Source organism: Leptonychotes weddellii, chromosome 4 (assembly GCF_054177405.1).
Source record: "Leptonychotes weddellii isolate Sample4059 chromosome 4, ASM5417740v2, whole genome shotgun sequence".
NCBI classification, from domain to species: Eukaryota; Metazoa; Chordata; class Mammalia; order Carnivora; family Phocidae; genus Leptonychotes; species Leptonychotes weddellii.
Genome location: NC_138372.1, coordinates 125,833,635 through 125,856,021, shown reverse-complemented (window position 1 = coordinate 125,856,021; position 22,387 = coordinate 125,833,635). Strand labels below are relative to the sequence as shown.

General features: G+C 36.6%; 1 protein-coding gene and 1 long non-coding RNA gene across 15 annotated transcripts in view; one reads left to right on the top strand and one right to left on the bottom strand.

The window, feature by feature from the left end:
- RALYL (RALY RNA binding protein like) overlaps window positions 1–22,387 on the bottom strand; it is a 658,970-nt gene that overhangs the window by 60,027 nt on the left and 576,556 nt on the right. For 13 of the 14 annotated variants that reach the window (XM_081816201.1, XM_031025013.1, XM_081816192.1 and 10 more), the window contains 2 exons: window positions 13,945–13,992; window positions 3,606–3,769 (listed from right to left, as the gene is read on the bottom strand). In XM_081816201.1, the coding sequence (XP_081672327.1) occupies window positions 3,606–3,769; window positions 13,945–13,992 (212 nt within the window). The remainder of the gene's footprint in view (window positions 1–3,605; window positions 3,770–13,944; window positions 13,993–22,387) is intronic. The other variant, XM_081816198.1, reaches the window with a different exon arrangement.
- The window catches only part of LOC145720928 (uncharacterized), a 288,979-nt gene that overhangs the window by 263,968 nt on the left and 2,624 nt on the right, over window positions 1–22,387 (top strand). The gene's annotated exons all lie outside the window — the stretch shown is intronic.

The window sequence follows — 22,387 nt, the reverse complement described above, 5'->3', positions numbered from 1 at the left end:
CGGCGGTCACCATAGGACAGTGGAGAAAGAGACTGAAGGGGAACGTCTGTAAACCAAGGAATGCCACAGATTGCCAGCACACCAGAAACTAAGAAAGGAATGGAACAGATCTGTCCTCTAGAACTTCCAGAAAGAGAGCACAACTCAGCCGACACTCTGGGTTTCAGACTTCTAGCCTCCAAATACCTGTTGTTTTAAACCATTCAGTTTATGATAATTTATTACAGCTGCCCTAGGAAATGAATACACATAAAAAGATGAAAAAATAAATGGATGTATGAGGGAAGTGTGAACCAAAAGAGAACCTTATCAGTAAAGGATCAAAATATCAGACAAAGCAGAATTCAAAGCTAAAAATAGTAAATGGAATACTATATAAATGTAAAAGTTACAATTCTCCAAGAGGTTACAGAGAGTCAGTATTGAAAAGGCCACAGACTGAAGAGACTACATTCTGGAACCAGATGCTCTAGAACCTGGTTATAGCAACTGGCTCTGTTATTGAACGGCTCTGTGACTTTAGAGGTATCACTCAACTTTTCTATGCCTCATTTTCCATATCTATAAAATGAGAATAATAATAATACTCCATTTATATGGCAGTTATAAGGAATAAATGAATTTATATATGTAAAGTTAATATTGTAAAATGAATTAATATATGTAAATGCATATATGTATTAATGCATGGTTGAAACAACAGCTGTCATAAACACCAAAAAAGTGTTAGCTATTATTCTTTCTCCTATTATTAATATAAAACACTATTTAAAAACCATCTAAGCAACATGGGACATAAAACCAAACCTCAAGAAAAGAAAAACTTTATAAAGTCACTATCATTGTAGAAGATTTTAAGTAATCACTTTCATAATTTGACATAATTTTCCACAAAAGAGCAAGTCGAGAGAGGACTGTATAATACAATCAACAGGGTAAAACACACATTCTGTTCTATGTGAAAAGCAGAAAATGTATTCTATTTTCCATTCAGAAAATCTGATTATTATGGAACCCAAAGGAACTCTTAATAACCTCAAAAAAGATTTTTATAATCCTTATTCTCTCTCCATGATCTAAGAAAACTAGAAATCAAAAAATAAAAAGGCCAAAAACAATGTAACCATCTAAATATTAAGATATTTACTTTCAAATAACTTCTGGAAACTACTACTCTTCTCTGCAACAGTGGGGTATATGACAGTCAAGTGGCTGGATCCTACTCAGTTGCACTTACCCAAGAATGGCCACCACTCAGTGGTTCTAAACTAGGGGGGTATTATCTCCTTAGGGAAGATTTAGAAATGTCTAACAGTAGATACAGCTGTTACAAAGACTGAGGAATGCTACTGGCATTTAGGGTTTGGGCGTCAAGAATGCTAGAGTTCTACAAAGCTCAGAATACTCTTACACAATGTAGAACTTACATGGTCAAAGAGCCAATAAAGATTGACATAGGTGTCATGATGTAACATTAGGCTACCATTGATAAACATTGTTTTAATAGTGACCACAGGACAAAGATTCCACAGATGCTTAAGATATTTCTAGTTGAAATGAAGTTAGTATTACCATGGTAAAAAAGTCTTCTATAAAACTAGCAGGCAATTCAATGTTCATTTTTTCACAGCAAGAACCGAATTCAAGAGATTTCTTTGCTTTTGATGATAATCTGAGAGCATACACGACTCTGTTTAGAGATTGCTGCAGAAACTAATTTCCTTTTATTACTAAAACTCAAAAAGGGAATTCATATTTATCCACAGAATAGATAGATAAATGGATAAATAAGTACACAGGGAACTCTAAATCAATTTGTTATTTAGCTTTTATTAGCTAAGTCAAAGTCCAAGCAAACCAAACTTGAGTCATTTACCAGGAGCATCAGTGCTTCTGGTAACTATGTTTTTGCACATTCTCATGTAAAAACAAAATATTTCAACAGTGTACTTTCTTGATATTTCTGATGGTACTAAGGTAAAAGGCAATGTCCTATAGTAGACAGCATGTAGACACGAGTTCTAGTCTTGGCTATGTGACCTTCTCTGTGTTTACTCATCAATTTAAAATTGGGATAATAGGGGTTCCTGGGTGGCTCAGTCGGTTAAGCTTCTTCCTTGGGCTCAGGGTCAGGCTTCCTGCATCAGGCTTCCTGCTCAGCAGGGAGTCTGCTTCTCTACCCCTATCCCCCGCCCATCCCCAAGGCTTGTTCTCCCTCTCTCTCAAATAAATAAAATCTTTAAAAAAAATAAAATTGAGATAATAGTATTTGCCTTACTTGTCTTAAAAGATTGGGAGGCAGAGTAACTACAAAGTCTCTACAATGGCCTGCCAATCTATTCTGGAACTTGACCTTTCTCTACCTCTCTCACCTTATTTCCAGCTACGTTTTCCTTCCCTTACTCTGCTGCAGCCACACTGGTTTCCCTGCTGTTCCCTATTAACCTAAGGTCTCAGCACTGACCATTCTCCTGCCAGAACGCTTTGTCCCCGAGAGCTTCAGGCTCACTCTCTCACTTCCTTGCTTCCATCAAGTCTCCATTCTAATGCCATTTTCATCAGAGAGAGGTAGCCATATACCATCCTATGAAACTTTCTCTTTCCCTTTATTTATTCTTTGACATAGCAATGATCTACAGTGTAACATCTCATATTCTAATTTGTTTGCTTATTGTCTGTGTCTTCTCTGCTACAAAATAATCTCAAGGAATGCAAGAAGATTTTCTATCTTTTCCTTATGAATACTATTCTAATAGCAAATTAGTTTTTCTGAATCCGTCTGTATAAAAATTTAGCAGTGTGTTTTGTCAGAAAGTTTGTATCTTTACTTTTCACTAATTAACGTGAAATTATGTTAATATTATTTTATTTTTATGACATAAAATATACTTTCAGACACATAACCATAATGATTTAGCATAGTACGGGAAGTTACATTTTTAACATCTCTATTATGTCATTTGCCTATCTTAATTGTCCCAGTGCTCAAATATTCAAAGCATGCACTAATTTGGAATCCTATTTCCCTGAAAAGATACTATATGCACACTCTTTTGAAGTGAATTTTTTTTTCTTCCCTAAAAGCAACATGTTATATTTCACAACTGTAATATGTTACAAACCAGGTGGGCCTAAAACATGTCCTTGCTCTGATAAAAGTTTTCAAACTGGTCCTGGGTTTTTGTTAGTCACGCTTGTGTTTGTCTCCCTACTGCAATGTAGTATGATGCAAAGCTGAGTCCCTTTCTTAGCCATTTTATATTTCTCTCATACTATGTACCAAACAGACACTCCATAATTATTAATTTATTGAACATAGGCATTAGTGCAATGATAAGTAGTCCCTCTCTTCTTCTTCTTCTTTTTTTTAAAGATTTATTTATTTATTTATCTGACAGAGAGAGACACAGCGAGAGAGGGAACACAAGCAGGGGGAGTGGGAGAGGGAGAAGCAGACTCCCTGCTGTGCAAGGAGTCCGATGCGGGGCTTGATCCCAGGACCCTGGGATCATGACCTGAGCAGAAGGCAGACGCTCAATGACTGAGCCACCCAGGCGCCCCTAGCTCCTCCCTTAAGCAGAAATAAATTAAGGAAGATTACTTACATTTAGAGCCTGATGAAGATGACCCACTGCCGGTAGATCTCGATCCCCCTTTCATGGAAAAGACTCCTTTTCCCCTGCGCGTCGTAGTGACGGCCACTCGGGGACGCTTCAGCGGAATCACTGTGCGGGGAGGTGGAGGCACACGCCCATGGTAGTCGAATAACCTTCAAAAACACAAGCGTGGCTGAGATTGGTTTATGCCTCCGTGTTCTGTCAAATGTGTGAAATGATTAAGAAAATGGCCTTGTAAAAGATGTCCATAAATGTTTTTGTTCTTGTTCTCACACAGGTGTTTATCAGAAACAGAATTCTAATACAGACTATGCGTTCTGGACATTAGAATCTAACTCTCCAATATGAACTCGTCTTTAAGGTATGAAAGTACAGGGAACTCTGCGCCCAGAGTACACTGCCATTTGTTGAAGTCAGGCTGAGCTTTTTCCCCAAGTATATTTCTCTGCTCAGTCTCACAGATTTATCCTTCTTAGGATAGAAATCTTCCTCTTCTACATCAACACTTATTAGCGCACTAGTTCGAAAAGAGGAAAAGATCATGCAGAATCAGGAACAAGGCAAAGCAAATTATTGTTCCATCATGAAAAAGCTCATAAGGAAAATCATCTTGAAGTTAAGTCTAGATTAAAGAGAACAGCTGTGAAAGACAAATCCACATGGTGCCGTACCTGTCTCTAAGGACTTTTTAAGTAACAAGACTCCTCTGACTGTAGAAAAAGGGAGACTGGGTTTGAGTAAAATGGCACCAGCAAGAGGATAAAATTTTGTTGACTAGAGTACCAGTGGAAATACGTATCACGATGTCTTTTTACTATTCTGACCATTTGCTAGACATGTAAATTGAGACTACCAATATTTATATAGTAAGCTATTGAAAATTTCTCTAACCAAAAAAAGTACCAATAAAAATTCTAGAAGCTTTTACTAAAAAGTGAAAAATGATAATCCCCACAATCAATGCATTCCCCCTAAACAGTGAAAGGAATAAAAGTATGAGAATATTTACTCATTTATATAAATATGTAAGTCATAGATTCAGAAGCTTCATATTGTTCATACTGCATATTCATAAACAACACATTTTTGCAGACTTAGCACATTTGAGAAGCATGAAAAGTCAGAGAAAAAATTTGAGGACATATTTACTCACTTACTTTTTTTTAAAAAACTATTTACCAGTGAACCAGATGTGTTATTATGTTATCCACTATAAAGAGAATAGTGTTATTGACTTAGAATGATCATTGATACTACTTTATTGTGACATCATTATATGGATTACATTCTCGTAATTGTTTTAAAACAGTCAATAAGAATAATCTAATATGAAAGTCAGAAGTGAATTTCTATAATAGGAAAAAAACAGTTTCTAAAATAGGTCATTTTATAAAATTACATCAAATTATTTACACATACAGATGAATCCCCTTTTAGAAAACAATATATGAAATATAATAAAGGCAGGTTTCCACATATTCATTCAGAAACATTCAAAACTATGATACTATGGGGGTAAAAAAGTAGCATATAAACCACGCTTAAAGCAGAACTTAGTACTGGGGCTGTCTCCCACATTAGAGAGCTAAAGTGTTCAAAAACTATTTGGAAACATGCTGGGGAGAAACTAAGAGATGTTTGGAAAGGAAAATAAATGAAATGAGACAGAGTTCAAGAGAGGTGCCATCCTCTGTGAATAAGCAAAGTCCATTAGAGCTGAAGAACTGCTGGCAAAGAACAGGGCATGGATGTCAACACATTATAGTTTACTTCAAAGAGTATAGGCAGGATGAAGCTGAAAAGGGTTATGAATATCATCCATACCACTAGGGGCTGGAAACTCAAAAGGGTCAACCAAACCTGCCCCTCATTTCAATCACAAAATAAGGACTCCTTTACTTATTTATAAGTTGAATTCACACAGCACCTTAAGCTAGTGAACCAAAATACGAAGGCACTTTTTATGAGCTCTAACACCCAAAGCTATCGAGGGGAAAAAAAATATGGCAACTGACTCATCTCTTCCAGGGTAGATGCTGCCGCTTCAGATGAAAGGCAAGTTCTTTTGGAGGGACCATTGAAAGTGCAATTTAGCTGGTTCATTAATTAAGCTAATCTATAAGTTGGGTTGAGAACATTTCTAAAGCACAACTAAAATATACAGCGATAGAGGAATGCTATAATGAAAATGCAGGCAAAGTAAAGCCACCATACTCACTGCGACTTCAGTGACTATGTTCAAGAATATTTTACAGGAAAGTGAAATATTTCTCACTATTTCTTATTGCTTCCCCCAGCCAATGATTACAAAGCGTCCAGTGTCCGGCAGGCCTCAGCTTATGTTGAGAAAACAGAGCTGGATTTGCTCATTGTATTTGTGACATGCTTTTGATATGCGACATACATTTTAGTCACATACTCAGTATGTGTCGTGCGTGTCCTTTGCTGTCAATTCCTATGGAGCGTAGCCCTTGTTCTCTGAATATTTTGGTGAGTTGCTTCAAAGGGCAATGACTTCTTTCTCATCAAGGAATCAGGTAAGGTTTTACCAATTCTTTCTGCCACTCTGATGGGAAGATGTGCAATATCAGAACTTATATTTTAAAAAGGGATATGTCATTTATAAAAAAAAAAAAAACAAAACTAAAGAAGGGTATGGATACTTCACACGACAGCATAATTTTGAATTTTACAAAATTTAATGGAGTTGAGGAGTTTCTTAATTTTCATTGGCTACACTTGAGTTTACCAGAAATTAAAGGAAGGAAGACTGGGTATTGTCCTAATGCACAAAAACATAACAGGGTAAGAATGGGAAGTGGGGCAGATTTTCTGGGATTCAAGATAGGATGTAGGGTTCTTCTAAATACAGAGGGAAGTAGGTGAGAGGTAACCCATGAAGGGAGACACCACCATTGGCTTTCTCATCAGAATTCTGTTTCTAGAAAATCTAAGAAATTTTACCTTTATAAGGTATTAGATCAGCAAAATTGTTGGGACAAAGGAAATCGTCCATTTAGGATTATGGACTGACAACAAAGATTGCAATACAATAGGATTAAATGGAATACAAATCTCAAAGGTCAGTTAAAAGCTTAAAATTTCTTCTTTCTCATTTTTTTTGGTTCCTTCCACTCTTAGAATTATATTCCCTCTCCTTTTTCTTTAGTGGTTCTTCATTTTCCCTCTAATATTTATTGGTCAAATACATAATGATTTATAATGAAGCCAAACACACAAGTTTTCCTTCCTCAATGTCTATTTTAAAATGAGAACCCTAAAAGGCCTGCTCTCAAGCAAGAAATAAAATAAATGTAACCAAATTTTACTAAAAACAACCCAATAAAGAAATCTGAGGATTTAGTTTGCTTTATTTAATAAACATTTCTACTTTTCAAGTGCTCATTTCTTGTTTGGAATTCTGTTTGCTTTAATAATAGCTGAGCTATGTAATTTTATTACCTAGCAAAAGGCAAAATCTGGTAAATAATATTTATATACCTGATAAAAATAAACATAGCTTGTCTCTAAGAAGAATATGGATATTGGCTATTAAAAATTAGCTGTGTTTTGGACAAAGGCAATTTGGTGGCATATTGACATATAAAATGAATATAATTTTGAGTGCTTGTTTTTATTAAAATCTTGTTAGCTTTAAGCTTAATAATAATAAGGCAACATTTTTGAAAAAATACATGAAAAAACATAACTCCCAATCTCATACTCTAAAACAACTACTATATGGGGTACATGGGTGGCTCAATCAGTTAAGCGTCCCTGACTCTTGATTTTGGCTCAGTGTTGTGAGATCGAGCCCTGTGTCAAGGTCCACATTGGGTATGGAGCCTGCCTAAGATTCCTTCTCTCCCTCTCCCTCTCAATAAATAAATAAATAAAATAAAAATAAAAAACTACTATCATTTTCTAATCTTTTTTCCACAAGTATCCATATCTTCCACATAGTTAAGAACATAATATATGCACAGTCATGTATTCTCTCTAATTCTCCTTGGTTTATATTAAAAACATTTCTCAAGCCTGCTAAATGGTCTTCCTAATATTTATTTTGATTGCTGTGGTGCATTTTCTCAAGCAGATATACCATATTCTAATAATCATTACCTGATTGACTTTGGCTTAATGCCTATTGTTCACTGTCAACTTATGTGATTATAAAATTAAAAAAAAATTTAATGTATTATTTGAATAATATTCTGTTATCAAACACTGAATTTTAATTTTAGATAAATTATTTAGATAGATTTTAAGAATTGGTAATTACCTGTTTGTTTTTTTTTCTAAATTTCCCTCATGAAAAAGAGTTCTTCATTTTCCTTGCTTATGAATCAAAGGTTATAGTCACCATGTGCTTAATGTTAACAAAAACATGTGGTCTGGACCAGGGGCTAAACAACTAGGCTGCCTACAGCCAACCTTGAGAACAAGTTCAGAGCCATGTCCTCACTGGCACTTTGTAGCATATGTGAAGATCAGTAACCAGAGGATCAGAGATCTTCCTCTGTGTCTTGATTCAAACTTGAACCCTTATCTTCAGCATGCTTAACTTCTGACAGATATATAGTTAATAAAATCAAATTAAGGTGCCTATTCATTTTTAAGAAGGGATGTATTTAAAATCCACATCAATGATTCTTTTAATATATTTTTTAAAGATTTTATTTTTTTATTTAACAGAGAGAGAGACAGTGAGAGAGGGAACATAAGCAGGGGGGAGTGGGAGAGGGAGAAGCAGGCTTCCCGCTGAGCAGGAGTCTGATGTGGGGCTCGATCCCAGGACCCTGGGATCATGACCTAAGCCAAAGGCAGATGCTTAATGACTGAACCACCCAGGAGCCCCCACATGAATGATTCTTACAGCCTACTCATTATATCTGTTTTCTATACTGCTTGAATTACTCAAAATTCATAAAATCTGTCTGTTATTTCCACCCTGACTTCAAGTAAGCTTTTGGTTTCAACTGAATTAGAAAATTTCAAAGGCACACTTAACTGGAGACCAGTAAATGAATAATTTCTATTGTTTTTTGTTATTAAAATTTTCTAAGATTTTCAGTGAAGTTGTCTTCTTGGATCTTGTGCAGATATTTCTTGAACATGCTTTTAAAGGCAAGCTGATCGAAATCTTGAATGATCTTCTCTGCAATTTTTTGACCTTAATGTAGTCTTTACCTTTTGCACAACTTTGCTGTCTGATATATTTTGCATACAGCTTTGGGTAATGAAAAAGTTCATACATTCAAATAGCTGTTTTGAGGTTATATATCAGTAAAATGATTCTCTTATTTATTAATGCTTATAATTCTGTAATGTGGGTATTGTTAGGTCATTTTGCCCATGAAGAAATAAAAAAGGATGAAGTGACTTTCCCAAGTCACTTAACCAGTCAGCACATGCACAGCTAGGCCTGAAATTCACATCTTCTGCCTCTAAATCTATACCCTTTGTCAAGTGTACCATACTGTTATTTCCAAATGTTTTAAGTGGAATACTATTCTATTAGATGGTAATTTAAACCTGCATAATGAAACATACATTGCCTCTTGCTAATATGTTTTTCCAGGATTCATGAATAAATGCTGTACTCTGTAATCAATGAGGTAACTGCAGCTTGATGTGGAGATTTTTTCATTAACTACAACTCTAGTAGTTTCTCTTCTGTTAAGTTACACAAGGTCAAAATTGTGCCAGAGTTGAACAATGCCCATTTTGCATCATTTAATATGCATAAGTGTTTTCTATATGGTAAAGCACTTCTGGCATTTCTTTTTCTCTATTAACACAAGTTTACCTATCCTGGGGGTTATCATCTGCTCAGTGTTATTCCTGATACTGTTGAAAAAGGATTGGATTAACACTGCCAATATCTCAGAAATTGAAAACATTCCCTCGGGGGATTCAATATAATTTTAGGTATATATCTCCTTTTACTTTACTTGGAAGAATATAAATATTTATGTTTAATTTTAATAACATGTAATGTCCTTCATTTAGAGTCAGACTTGACCTTTTAGAAGAAAATGCCATTTAATGCTGTAAATTACTGAGCAGTGCTTTGTGTAATATGAAAAAAAAAAAAGCTTAGAATAACCATTCAAGTCTATTATTTAGTGATATTCTTCATGATCCCTGAAACCATGAAGAGACACTAACTTAGTCTTTAGGAAATTTACTGCTGGGCTAGCATATCAAAACAATGACAATATGATGGCACTTTGTGTAAAGCGGTTTTCTAAGCTGAAACTATCTACGGGTTGAAATCCCCAATCACATTAGAATTCTTAAACCAGGCAGAAATCAAATAGCCATAGCGTATGGATATATGGCAGTGTCTAAGCTATTATGCTCTGGGAGCAGAAGGGAAAACGATAAAAACAGAATAATCAAGAGGCATCACAATGGACTTTTTTGGAACAACTGACCAACCAGTTGATTTCTCAGTCAGGGACAATGCTACATGAATATCAGCATAAGAATTGCATTCACCATCATTGTTAATGGTTACTGTTAGTTGTTATTAGTAGCAAACATTGGTTATGCAGTAAAAATATACCAGGATATACCAGGCACAATGCTGATCATTATTCATATGTTACTTCATTTAATCCTTAGAACAATCTTATGAGGCAGGAATTAATTTCTTGCTCACTTCATGGAGAAGACAACATGTTTTGTGGTATTAAATAACTCGCCCAAGTTTGCACCACTAGTAAAAAGAGAAAAAAAATTAACCACAATTTCAAGCAGAGTGTAATTTACGAGAAATTACTGTGCATAAAACTGTTAGCACTTTGTAAGCTCTTTATATCATCCAGCCTGTCCATTCTGTTTTCCTTTCATGACAATCTATTTTCATAGGGAACTCTGGACTCTATCCACTAGTGGCAGATGCTTACATCTTTCTTAGCCAAGTGCAAAAAAATGGAAAATAAACTAATAAGAGCACAGATTCTTCAGACAGCCTGTTAGCAACACAACCATACTGATCTTTTGCACCCTTATAAGGCAAACAGATTTTATATAAGATAAATGATTTGCGGAATTGTTCAGTTAGCTTTTTTTGTGTAGTGAAGAATCATCTGAAAACTTCAAGCTCTATAACTCTTTGGCTGATTAAGGCTCTTAATCTTTGGTAGGTAGGACAGATTTATCTATCTATCTATCTATCTATCTATCTATCTATCTATCTATCTATCTATCTATCTATCATCTATCTACCTAATGATTTTATTGGGCTATAATTTATATAGAAACTCCGTTTTAGGGAGAAATTCTTTAAATGTAGAAGGAAATCACAAGATAGAAAACACTTAAGAGACTACAATGCCAAAAACAGTTTCATATTGACAGACTAAACGTACGCTAATTGAAAACTTTATTCATAGCAATTAGGACAGGGTCTGTATCCTGAAAAAAAAAATGTGTTTAGGCTGCACCTGGGTGGCTCAGTTGGTTAAGCATCTGCCTTTGGCTCAGGTCACGATCCCACGGTCCTGGGATCGAGCTGCATTGGGCTCCTGCTCAGCAGGGAGTCTGCTTCTCCCTCTGTCCTTCACCCCGCTCATGCTCTCCCTCTCTCAAAGAAATGAATAAATAAAATCTTTAAAAAAAAAGTCTTTAGAATTGTCTAAAACTAAAATTTTCAAATAGTATGCAGACTATTTAAATGGTGTCTTTTCTTAATAGTAAATGGGATTGTTTTATGCTGCCAGATCTTCAGATCATTTTTAGGATAAGTTGTTACAAACTATTTAATATTTACAACAAAATACTGCATCTTGTATAAATTATTAAAATGATTTGAGAAAATTATCTTTTAAAATTCCTATTTGATCATAAAGGTGTACCTAGTGGAATAACTTGCTTAACTGAGTAGTTGAGCATAGTGGTGATGAAGGTATGGCTCTGGTCTGATTTCCCTTTAGGTAAGGCTGTCTCCTTTGACTTAACTCCATAGACTAATATTGCTCCCCTCCCGTTTTGCACATTCACACAGTTGGCGTTTGAATCTAAATAAATAGTTTATATTTGTAGTTTGGTCATGAATTTACTGTATGACCTTGGGGAAACCAATGTCTCTCTAAATCCAAGAAGATGAATTAAGAACACGAATTGAGTATCCACTATATTGGAACTTAATGATATTGCCTGAAGATACAATAATACTCAAACCTGAGCATCTTTCCTGCCTTCATGGAGGACAAGAAGCAGACATGGATCAAATACTGTCATCACAAAGAAAGACAGCAGTAAAAAAGCAGAAGTGCTGTGAAGGATAATGCTGGGTGCTGAGAGAGGGGAACAGAGGAACCTAATTTAGTCTGAGAGTGGTGTTCATGCTGAGGGCTGAGGGATGAAGGCAAGTTAACTAGATGGCAGAGGGAGGAATGACGAGAAGGAGCAGCGCGGAAGAAGGTGCTGAGGGAGGAGGGTACATGGTGTTCTTGTGGAGCTGAGAAAGGAGCTGTGTGGCTGGAGCAAACGGAACCAGGACCTTCCAAGGGATCATGAAGTTTCTTCCCTATTAAAAATGTCCATTACGAACTATTTTTCCAAGTTTGCATTTTTTATACCTTGGGATTTTTTTGTTGTTGTTGTTTGACTAGAACTTACAATTAGAAAGCTTAAAAGATATTTACCTCATTTTTTTTTTTTTAAGATTTTTTTTATTTATTTATTTGACAGAGAGAGACACAGCGAGAGAGGGAACACAAGCAGGGGGAGTGGGAGAGGGAGAAGCAGGCTTCCCGCAGAGCAGAGAGCCCGATGCGGGGCTCGATCCCAGAACCCTGGGATCATGACCTGAGCCGAAGGCAGACGCTTAACGACTGAGCCACCCAGGCGCCCCTATTTACCTCATTTTTATGTGTGTGGTCTAATGATCTATGTACAGTTGGCCCTTGATTTGCATATCTCAGAATTTCAGCCCATGTTTAGTTAAATAACACGTCTTCCCACAGCACAAATCAAATTTCAGTTGCCACATAGTAACTGTGAGTAATTTCACAAAGTCCAAACTTGGCTGCTAGTTTTTCAGTCCACAAAGCACTGTGCAAATAACAGAGGCGCATCCTGATCAGTGCTCGGTCACGTCACTTCGTTCAAAGTGTCTCTGGTTGCCATGCATCTGGGGGGTACCGGACGGTAACTCTGTAGTTGTATTGTCTCCTTGTTGCCCGTGATAAACCCACGTGGCCCTTGACAAAAGTGGGTAATCAAAAGAGGAAACTGGTCAACAAAGATGAAAGTGCAGCAAAGAAGAGAAGAGGGAAAACACTGGAAGGGAAAAAAATTAAATGGGATGGAACTGTGGGAGAAATAGCTGACTGGGGACTATTGACACTCTTCTGCTGGAGAGACTCTAGATGCCGAACCAGAGGAACTTAGGAAAAGCAACAGATTGACATAAATGAGGAAAACAGTTGTGAAGGGATAAAAAGGGATAACGATGCCCCAGAAGAAGTGACCCTGGCAAAAGAACCACACTGAAGACCTCTCAGAGATAGTTCACAATGCTGATAAACTGCTGAAGCTGGTCCAGCCTTCGAAAGGAGTAGGACACCTCACTGAGGCCCAAGAAGGATGCTAGCTCCGTAGAGTAAGTTGTACAAGAAGGCAAGACCTGCTCGAACTACTTTTGGACAGGTCTTTTTACAAAGAACTCAAACACATGAATTCTCAATATTTTTACTGTCTTAAATTATAGTGTACTTACAACGATTTTACTGTATTTCTCTATTATTTATAACCAACAGCAAGAGAATTTTTAATGTGTTTACGAGCATTTTTAGAGGGGACAGAAGATTGTTTTTTTCCACTGATTATTAACATCACGTTGTATGGTTTCCTTTATGATCCAACACTACCATGCAAAGCAAGAACCGTCTGTAATTTTTACTGAATCTAACCAATCTAACCAACTAACATTGCAATGTGTCATATTGAAAATAGATATATTTTAGAAGGTTGGAGTTATTTTCCGAGTTTACAAAACTTTCAGTCTTGAAGAATCTTAAGTCATCAACAGACCTGGAAAACAATATTGGTTCATTAAATTTTGGGGATGTTATTCAAATATTCCATAATCGAACTTTTGGCTTAAGAACCTCTGAAGTCCTAAAAGTCCAAGATGTACTATGCTTCAGTAAGCACAATGAAAATAAGAAAATCTGCCTACATTATACTTTTGGGGAGTTAGTAAAGAATTTTCTTTATTTTAAACATCAATCGAGAATACCTAGGAATGAAATATACAAAGCAGTTAAAAGAATTTAAATCAAAGGAAAACGGGAATGAAAAATTTACATACCGATTGTAGAAATCTTCTCTGTAGTAATCATAGTCAAAGACATAACCACTAAGGAGGGAAACAAAAAATTAGTTGACACTTGTTCAACCACACTAATTTTGGTATTAAGTTATGAGGTTAAAACAAGTAACTTATGTTACTTTTTAGATTTTTTTTTCAATGTAATTATGTATCCAAAGAGTTTTACAAAGTAATGTCAATTGGATATGGTGCCACGTCAAACTGTCATATGTCTGACAATGGGAAGACTGAGAATGGTTTGTATGGTTTGGAATGGAAGATGAGAGGAGGTAACAAAATAAAACATTTTAATACTTGTAATTACATATGAATGAAGGCCATTTTTTTCCAGACAGGGTATAATATAGTTATCCTTTCTTCCTAAGGTATGTACAGTGAGACTACACAATGAACAAAAGGTATGGAAAAGAAAGGTTTAATGACCCATTCACTATTAAGAATGCTAAAGAGAAATGTGGTTTCTTTAGAAATTCAGCATTCTTTTTCATTCTAAAAACTTATAATTTAATACACAGAGAAAAAAAAATCCACCTCGGCTGAATCTTAGCAACCATAATTTAATATTTTAGGGTACTTAAATAGCAATTAATAAGCACATTTTAGTGAAAAGATTAAGCTTCTTAAAGGAATATATAATAAAACTGCTCCCATCTACTTATATAATTGTTGGAATTTACAAAGCCCTTTATATGCATTATTTCCTTTAATTTTAGTACACAAAGCAACTCTGTTGGATACTGTAACTAGAAGAAACTAAGGTGCAAAGGACCTAAGTGACTTGCTCAAATTTTTATTACTAGTAAGTGACAGAGCTGAAACTGGAGAAAAAAAATCTTCTGAATCCATGTCTGGGGCATTTTTCCATGGCACTGTGCAACCCTCGCCAGCCAGCAAGAAATTTACTCATGATGAATGACGTATCTACACTATAGGGGAATAATTATTTTTAATGTCTATTCACTACTTTTTTATCAGTATGAAACATACATAACAAAATTTACCATTCTAACCATTTTAAGTATACAACTCAGTGGCATTAAGTATATTCACAATGTTGTTTAAAGATTGCCAATATCCATTTCCAGCATTTTTCATTATCCCACACAGAAGTTCCATACCTATTAAACAATAACTCCCCATCCCCCGCTGCCCCCAGCCCTTGGTTCTCTCCATCCTACCTCCTGAATTTGCCTCTTCTAGATACCTCATATAACAGGAATCATATAATATTTGTCCTTCTTAGGCTGGCTTATTTCAGTTAGCATAACATTTTCAAGGTTTATCCATACTGTACCACACATGAGAATTTCATTCCTTTTTATGACTGAAAAATATAATGTTGTATATATGTACATATCGCTTTTTATTTATTCCTCTATTGATATACATTTGAGTTGTTTGCACCTCTTAGCCTCTGTGAACAGTGGTAGTCCGAACATCGGTGTGCAAGTATTTGTTAGAGTCCCTGCTTTCATCTCTTTGGGGTATCTACCTAGAAGTGGAATTGCTGGATCATAAAGTACTTTTATGTTTAACTTTTTGAGGAACCACCATATGACAGGCAAGTAATTTTATATTCTCCAATTGATCAATTTAACAGGCCTTTAGTTTGTAACTATTCTTATGTCAGGAGAATTGAAAGAACATATTATTTAATCTTAACAACAACCCATAAGACGTAGAGTATTGTTCCAATTTTATAGGACGCTGAGGCCTAGAGATATTAAATATCCTACACAACACAGGTTAAGTACAGTGTAGTCATTCATGTGCTCATTTATCAGAATTTGTTTTTTTTTTTTTAAGATTTTATTTATTTATTTATTTGACAGAGAGAGACACAGCGAGAGAGGGAACACGAGCAGGGGGAGTGGGGGAGGGAGAAGCAGGCTTCCCACTGAGCAGGGAGCCCGATGCGGGGCTCGATCCCAGGACCCTGGGATCATGATCTGAGCTGAAGGCAGACGCTTAACGACTGAGCCACCCAGGTGCCCCCAGAACTTGATTAAGGACATGTGTGTCAGGAACTGTATTTGCCACTTAGGTTTAGAAGCAGAATAGATATCTCACTTTGATTAAGCGCCAATTAGCAAACACAGATGACCTAATCATATTGATCCATTTCCCTGCTATTGCCACTAGCTCACCCCACGTATCACAAACTCCCCAGCATTTTGTTTCAGTAGAGTTGAGTTCAGCCTCTGTCCTCTATTTAGATAGTCTTGAATATGGTCTTTTCCTTACCTATTTAATCTGTATGTTGCATTTTTTTTCTTTGACAGTAGTGGAGACAGATAAAAAACTAATAAGAAAAACATTTTAAACAGGAAATACTTAGAAGTAAATGAATGGGACAGAGAGACCAAAGGGAAGAACTATTAAAAGGGATTAATCAAAGCTGACCTCTTTGAGGAGGTAACATACAACTGGAGGCTTGAAGGATGAGAAAGGTCCTATCAAGAGCCTGGGAGAAAAGGACCTGAGGCAACAGAAAGCACAAAGGCACAAGTCAGGAAAAATCCTGATGGATTCAGTGAAGCAGGAAGGTTGGTCCAGGGCTACTGCGTCCTAGGCAACAGCATCGTAGGCAACATTCCAGAAAAGATGGAGAGGGTTAGACAGGTTCAGGACACGTTTTGGTGGCAGACTCAACTGAATTTATCACCGAGTCAGTTGAAGAAACTGGGCAGACTTTGTTATCCTTTCTCAACCAGGGGAAGATTGGGAGGAAGAGGTTCTAGAGGACAATGCTGAGTTCGGTTTTGGATAAGATAGCATTTGGATGCTTGTGAGGCAATCAAGAAACACTTTCACGGGTGACTGAATGCTGCCTTACTGAGGGCAGCCCCAAAGAGAGGGCTTGCTGGGGAAGTAAGTCCGGGAGTTGTGAGCATGCTGATGGCAATAAAGCCATTAAAAAGGTGAGCTCTTTCTCAGGAGTGAGTGTAGAGAGAGGGAGTAGGCTAGTCTTAGGAATTCTAGAATTGTAGAGGTCAAGGGAAGAGGAGAAGATAGCAAAATAGGTCAGATGTGGGTAGGAGACAGAGCTCTGAGTCTGGACCCTGGTTTGCCACTTGGCATGGTATTTGTATTAGTTTGCTAGAGCTGCCACAGTAGAATACCACACACTAGGAAGCTTAAAGAACAAAAATTTATTTTCTCTCACAATTTTGGAGGCTAAGAGTTCAAGGTCAAGGTGTCAACAGGTCTGGTTTCTTCTGAGGTCACTTTCTTTACTTCTTGCTGTCTCCTCACATGGTTGTCCCTCTGTCTGTGATGTCTTGAGTCCCAGTCTCCTCTTCTGATAAGAACACTTGTCATATTGGATTAGAGCCCACTCATATGGCCTCATTTTAACTTTATCTCCTCTTTAAAGACTCTCTCTCCCAATATAGTCACATCCTGAGGAACTGGGATTAGGGCTTCAACAGGTGAATTTTGGAGGAACACAGTTAGCTTATAACAACAGTGAACAATCTATTTAATCTTTGCAAAATGCATCTGCAAAATGGAATAGCATAGTTTCTAGCACACTGTAATAAGTCAGTGAATTTTTAAATCATTTTTCATAGAGCTGATATTTAAACACAGGTTTATCTAAATCGGAAGTTGGTGATTTTTCTGATTGTGTCATGTTTCATCAGACATTTGTTAATTTAAATAAGTTTAATAATCTTATTGCTTTAGCACATATAACTTTATTTTTCCTCAGATGTTTAAGAGAGCATTTCAAAGGTTTATGAACATGATGATGAGAATATCTAATTAAAGATGCATAAATTCATCTTGATTTTATATATGTCCTCTAGCTCTTTTTAAACTCCCCGAGTGCCAAATATGACACGGACCAATTAATAAATATGTTACTAATGTGGCTGACACTGATGATTCCATGTATTTCACACCTTTAGGAAATACTTCAATAATTTAATAGCCTTCTGGAAATTTAAAAATGCATGAGAAAAGAGAAATCATTTTTGTTTTTCTTAGTAGCTGCTTAAATTATCTTGTCCAATCTGCTTATTTTTGGTTCAATCCTGACTGCTACAACATATTTGCAAGAACAAGTTGTAGCTGAGCCTCCCGAACTATGTGATCTCCAAGTCCCACTGTCTGCCATCAGGAACTCAATTTTACCTGTCACAGTTCAAAATGAAATGAAATGCACAAACAAGCCTGTCTCGGTGATCATGACAAGCCTGTTTTTGTCTTAATGGTTTGGGCTTTTAGCAGAAATGCCATGGCCGTAGTTGGCTCAGGTCATAAGCTGTAAAATCACCCTGGATTTCCAAGGAAGAAAAAGAGATTCAAAGAAATGAAAAGAGATAACCACAGGGCAAGTCTGATTTGTGACAAGTATGCTTTCTCAGTGTTCCTGCCGCCAGCTTTTTTTTTCCCCTTCCCCAGATTTTGTCTCTCTTAAAAATCCCTTCTTTCTCTTTCTGTGTGAGACTCTATTTGAAATTACCTGTCAAAAAATGGCATTTCCAGAAACCATATTCAGGTTTTTAAGGCGTTTTACGTATTCTAGGATTTTATTGGAAGAGTTTCAAGTTAAAGAAATAACCTTTCCTTTCCTCATAAACTGTTCTGTTCATGGGTTAATTTACTTTTCCTTTTTTTGAGGGGGGGCTTTGCAACTTTCATTGTAACAGCTTCGTATGACAGTCTGGTCTTTAGGCTACTGAAACAAAATGGTCATAAGTCAGATGTTTTAGGCATTTTCCAAGAAGAAACTAAGTCTAGCAACTGTCAAGGCTTCTGTTGTTTGGAGGCATGCTCCGTGGCAAGGGGCAGATACTCAACTTTTTAGAAAAGTGAAACAACAGTTTTAAATATTTCACACAAATAGTTTATATATATTTTTAAAATCTGGTATACTTTCATTCTACTTTTTTTTTTAAGAAGATTTTATTTATTTATTTGACAGAGAGAGACACAGCAAGAGAGGGAACACAAGCAGGGGGAGTGGGAGAGGGAGACGCAGACTCCCCACAGAGCAGGGAGCACGATGCAGGGCTCGATCCCAGGACTCTGCGATCATGACCTGAGTCGAAGGCAAACGCTTAACAGCTGAGCCACCCAGGTGCCCCTCATTCTACTTTTCAATGTACCTTTATTCTAACTGCTCAGGTTCCCTCAAAATTTAATGGGAAATGGGAATTAATAAAGTAATTGTTTAGAGTTGCACACTCATAGTCTTTATTTTATTACTGAAGATTAAATGACACCAAGTAACTTCCCTGGAATTTAATTTAAGCTTTTTCATTTACAGAAGGAGAAATCACAACTCATTAGGTTTTGCAATATGTGAGATCAAATTTATCTAATCCCTTTGAATTCATAAAACCAGCTTCATATGAATAGACTAATACACACAAGTATTTCTTTTTATTTTCCATCACAGAATTTCATTAAAATATAATCTGAAGAAAATGAATAAACTTCCCAGCACAAGGAGGGAGCATTTTAATGGTTTCATTACAGACATCCTGCCAATAGTAACTCCTACTGAAGCCTTCTCAGTGACTATATCTGGCTTCCCAAATTAAACTTGATAATCAATTACTGAGTATTTTAAGTCTGGCACAATACTGGGAGTTGTGGATAATAATATCAGCAGAACATGACTTCTAACCTCAAGGAATGTCAATCTAAGTGTAAGGGATTAGATAAATATACATATGACTATAATTTAAGCAGAATTTGACAAATGCCAAAACAGATATAAAAACTGCTACGAGAGCTTATAGGCAGAAGAATTAGGATGTGGTTGGTGGGACAAAGTCTCAAACAAGGGTTTGTGAAAGAGATGGCATTTGAATCGGTCTTTGTAAAGGTTAGGAATTTGACAAGTGAATGTTCAAAAGGAGGCCCTTCCAGAAGACCAAGATTTGGTGGTAGAAAAATGTGGAATAAATTTGTAGAACAGTTTTTTATGAAGATTAGTCTCTGTCAATAGCATAACTTTTCTTCAGAGTACCTGTGGAAGTCATGATTGCAGAAGTCATAAGGTAGGCTAGCAGAATGAACTTCTAGAGCATACTTCTCCAAGGCTATTAGTAGAAGTATCCTCAGAAGCACCTATAGGATCCTATTTCTAACTTGTCATAAAATCTGGTGTAGGTTTCCAAATGTCAGAGTATATATAGTTGAACAGATTTATAAACTTTGTCAAGATAATGTGTGGACAAAAATCTGTCTATTTTCTTTTAGGGAATACATATAAAACTTTAATTTTACCTTGGAGTGTGTGTGTGTGTATGTTTGTAGAGTGGATAGACATACACACATACATTAGAAATTCAAAAAGAGTGAAAAAAGCTACTTAGTCTAAGTTGCATTGACAAAATGGTTTGCTACCAAGGACTTCAGAATTGAAGGAGGAGGTGGTTGGGAACCTAAAGAATTATGAAACATTTGTAGAGTTCCTGGCTAATTGTGGATCAGGACCTGGGAGCTCAGGAAGGGGCAGTGACTAAGACATTCAAAAGGGTAAAACGATCCACCCAGCTCAGTTACTAGTTCTGGTCTCTTACCTACTGTGAATCAAGCTTACTGTTTCACACACTTAAAGGATGATTACTTTAATTAAGGTAGGTGTAGATAGTGAATTCTGGGAACAAGAGAGAAAAAGGAGGGGGAAAATTATTTTCCTGTCTTCTGGCTGAGTTAACACAGGGATTGTGACTTTGGAAGTATCTTCCTGAATGGGGTATGCTTGTTACTCTTCTCTATGCTGTGTTCTGTTAAGAAAGATGTTTAAACATGGGATTCCACAATTGTGTTTAGTTTTCACTTCTGTCTTTTGCTCTGGAATAAATGAAAAAAATGATTCTCTTCAATTCATGATTACTTGATAAAGCTACAATGAAAATGGAAATTTATTTTTTGCAAACCGCATGACCTATCTGGTAAGAGAACTATAAATGTGAAAGCAGGAGAACCAAGAATCTAGCTATTTTGAAGGTCTGGCCTACACATAAAGAGTCTTGTCTGGACCAGTGAAATGGACTCCAAACTGGTATTCCTGGTCCCAAGTATATCCACATCTCTTATCCATGATACATGCTGCTAGTGACTTGAAAGCATTCTTTTTACAAAAGACAACATCAAACTCTTCAGTTACTTCCCATGGCCTACAAGGTGATGTTCAGACTCTTCAACTTTCAGTGCTCTCTGAAATGGGGCTCCTTCTTCAAATATTCTTTAATAATTCATTCAACTACTCTCTCATCCATTCTGCATTTCCTTGCATCCTACTCTGGCAGAGAAACTCTCCTTGCTGTCACAGGGAGACTTTCTTGGATCTCTACACAGTCTTCTGTATTAGCCCAAATGGTTGCTAAACAGTTTCCCATTATAGGGTTTTGCTCAAGCCCTCCATCTATCAACATGTTGTATCTTCTTTCAGTTGAATATTATCCATTCTTAAAGACTAACTCAAGTCCCACATCTTCCCCAATTATAAAGCCTGTGGGGTTAGACTAAATTCCATGTATTCTGTTATTCTTTTTGCATTTACATTTAATTCTTGCTTGTCAGCTTTCTGCTTTTCCTGTCACTTAGCTAATCTATATAGATTTATTTCTGTTAACCTTTCCCTTCACAAACCAATCTCTCTATTCCATTCATCATTCTTATCTTCCTTCTTTGAACTTAATTTGTCTTAATTTCTTGACACTGGAATTTCCAGAATAAAATATTCCAGGAGGACTCATGTCAAAATCCTGTAGAGTATTATCTGTCTCTTTGTTTTAAGTGAATTTGGCCAGAAATATGCAGATTTCATTCTTACAGCTTCTTATGCATACTTCTATTTGAACATATTATATAACAATTGACCATCCAGGAGTCTGTTTCACTAAATTGTGAGTTTTGAAAAGGCAGAGTGTTTATAGTCACCCATTTGAAATTTTTTTTTTAAGATTTTATTTATTTATTCGACAGAGAGAGTGAGAGAGTACAAGCAGGGGGAGCAGTATAGGGAGAGGAAGAAGCAGGCTCCCACCGAGCAGGGAGCCCAATGCGGGGTTCGATCCCAGGACCCTGAGATCATGACCTGAGCCGAAGGCAGACGCTTAACCATCTGAGCCACCCAGGCACCTCCATTTGAAATTTTTTGAATTGAATGTTACACGTCTGTGGCAATTTCTGGAATAATATTTATTGTTACTACTTTTTGTAGGAAAACAAGTATCTGTATTAGAGTTTTCAAATGCCTGAATATTAATATTAGAATGTTTAGACCATTATGGGGGTGTCTGGGTGGCACAGTCCAGTTAAGCATCTGACTTTTGGTTTTGGCTCAGGTTGTGATCTCAGGATGATGAGTTCTAGCCCCACTTTGGGCTCTGTGCTCAGTGTGGAGTCTGCTTAAGACTCTCTCCCTCTGCCCCTCCCCCTGCGTGCTCTCTCTCTC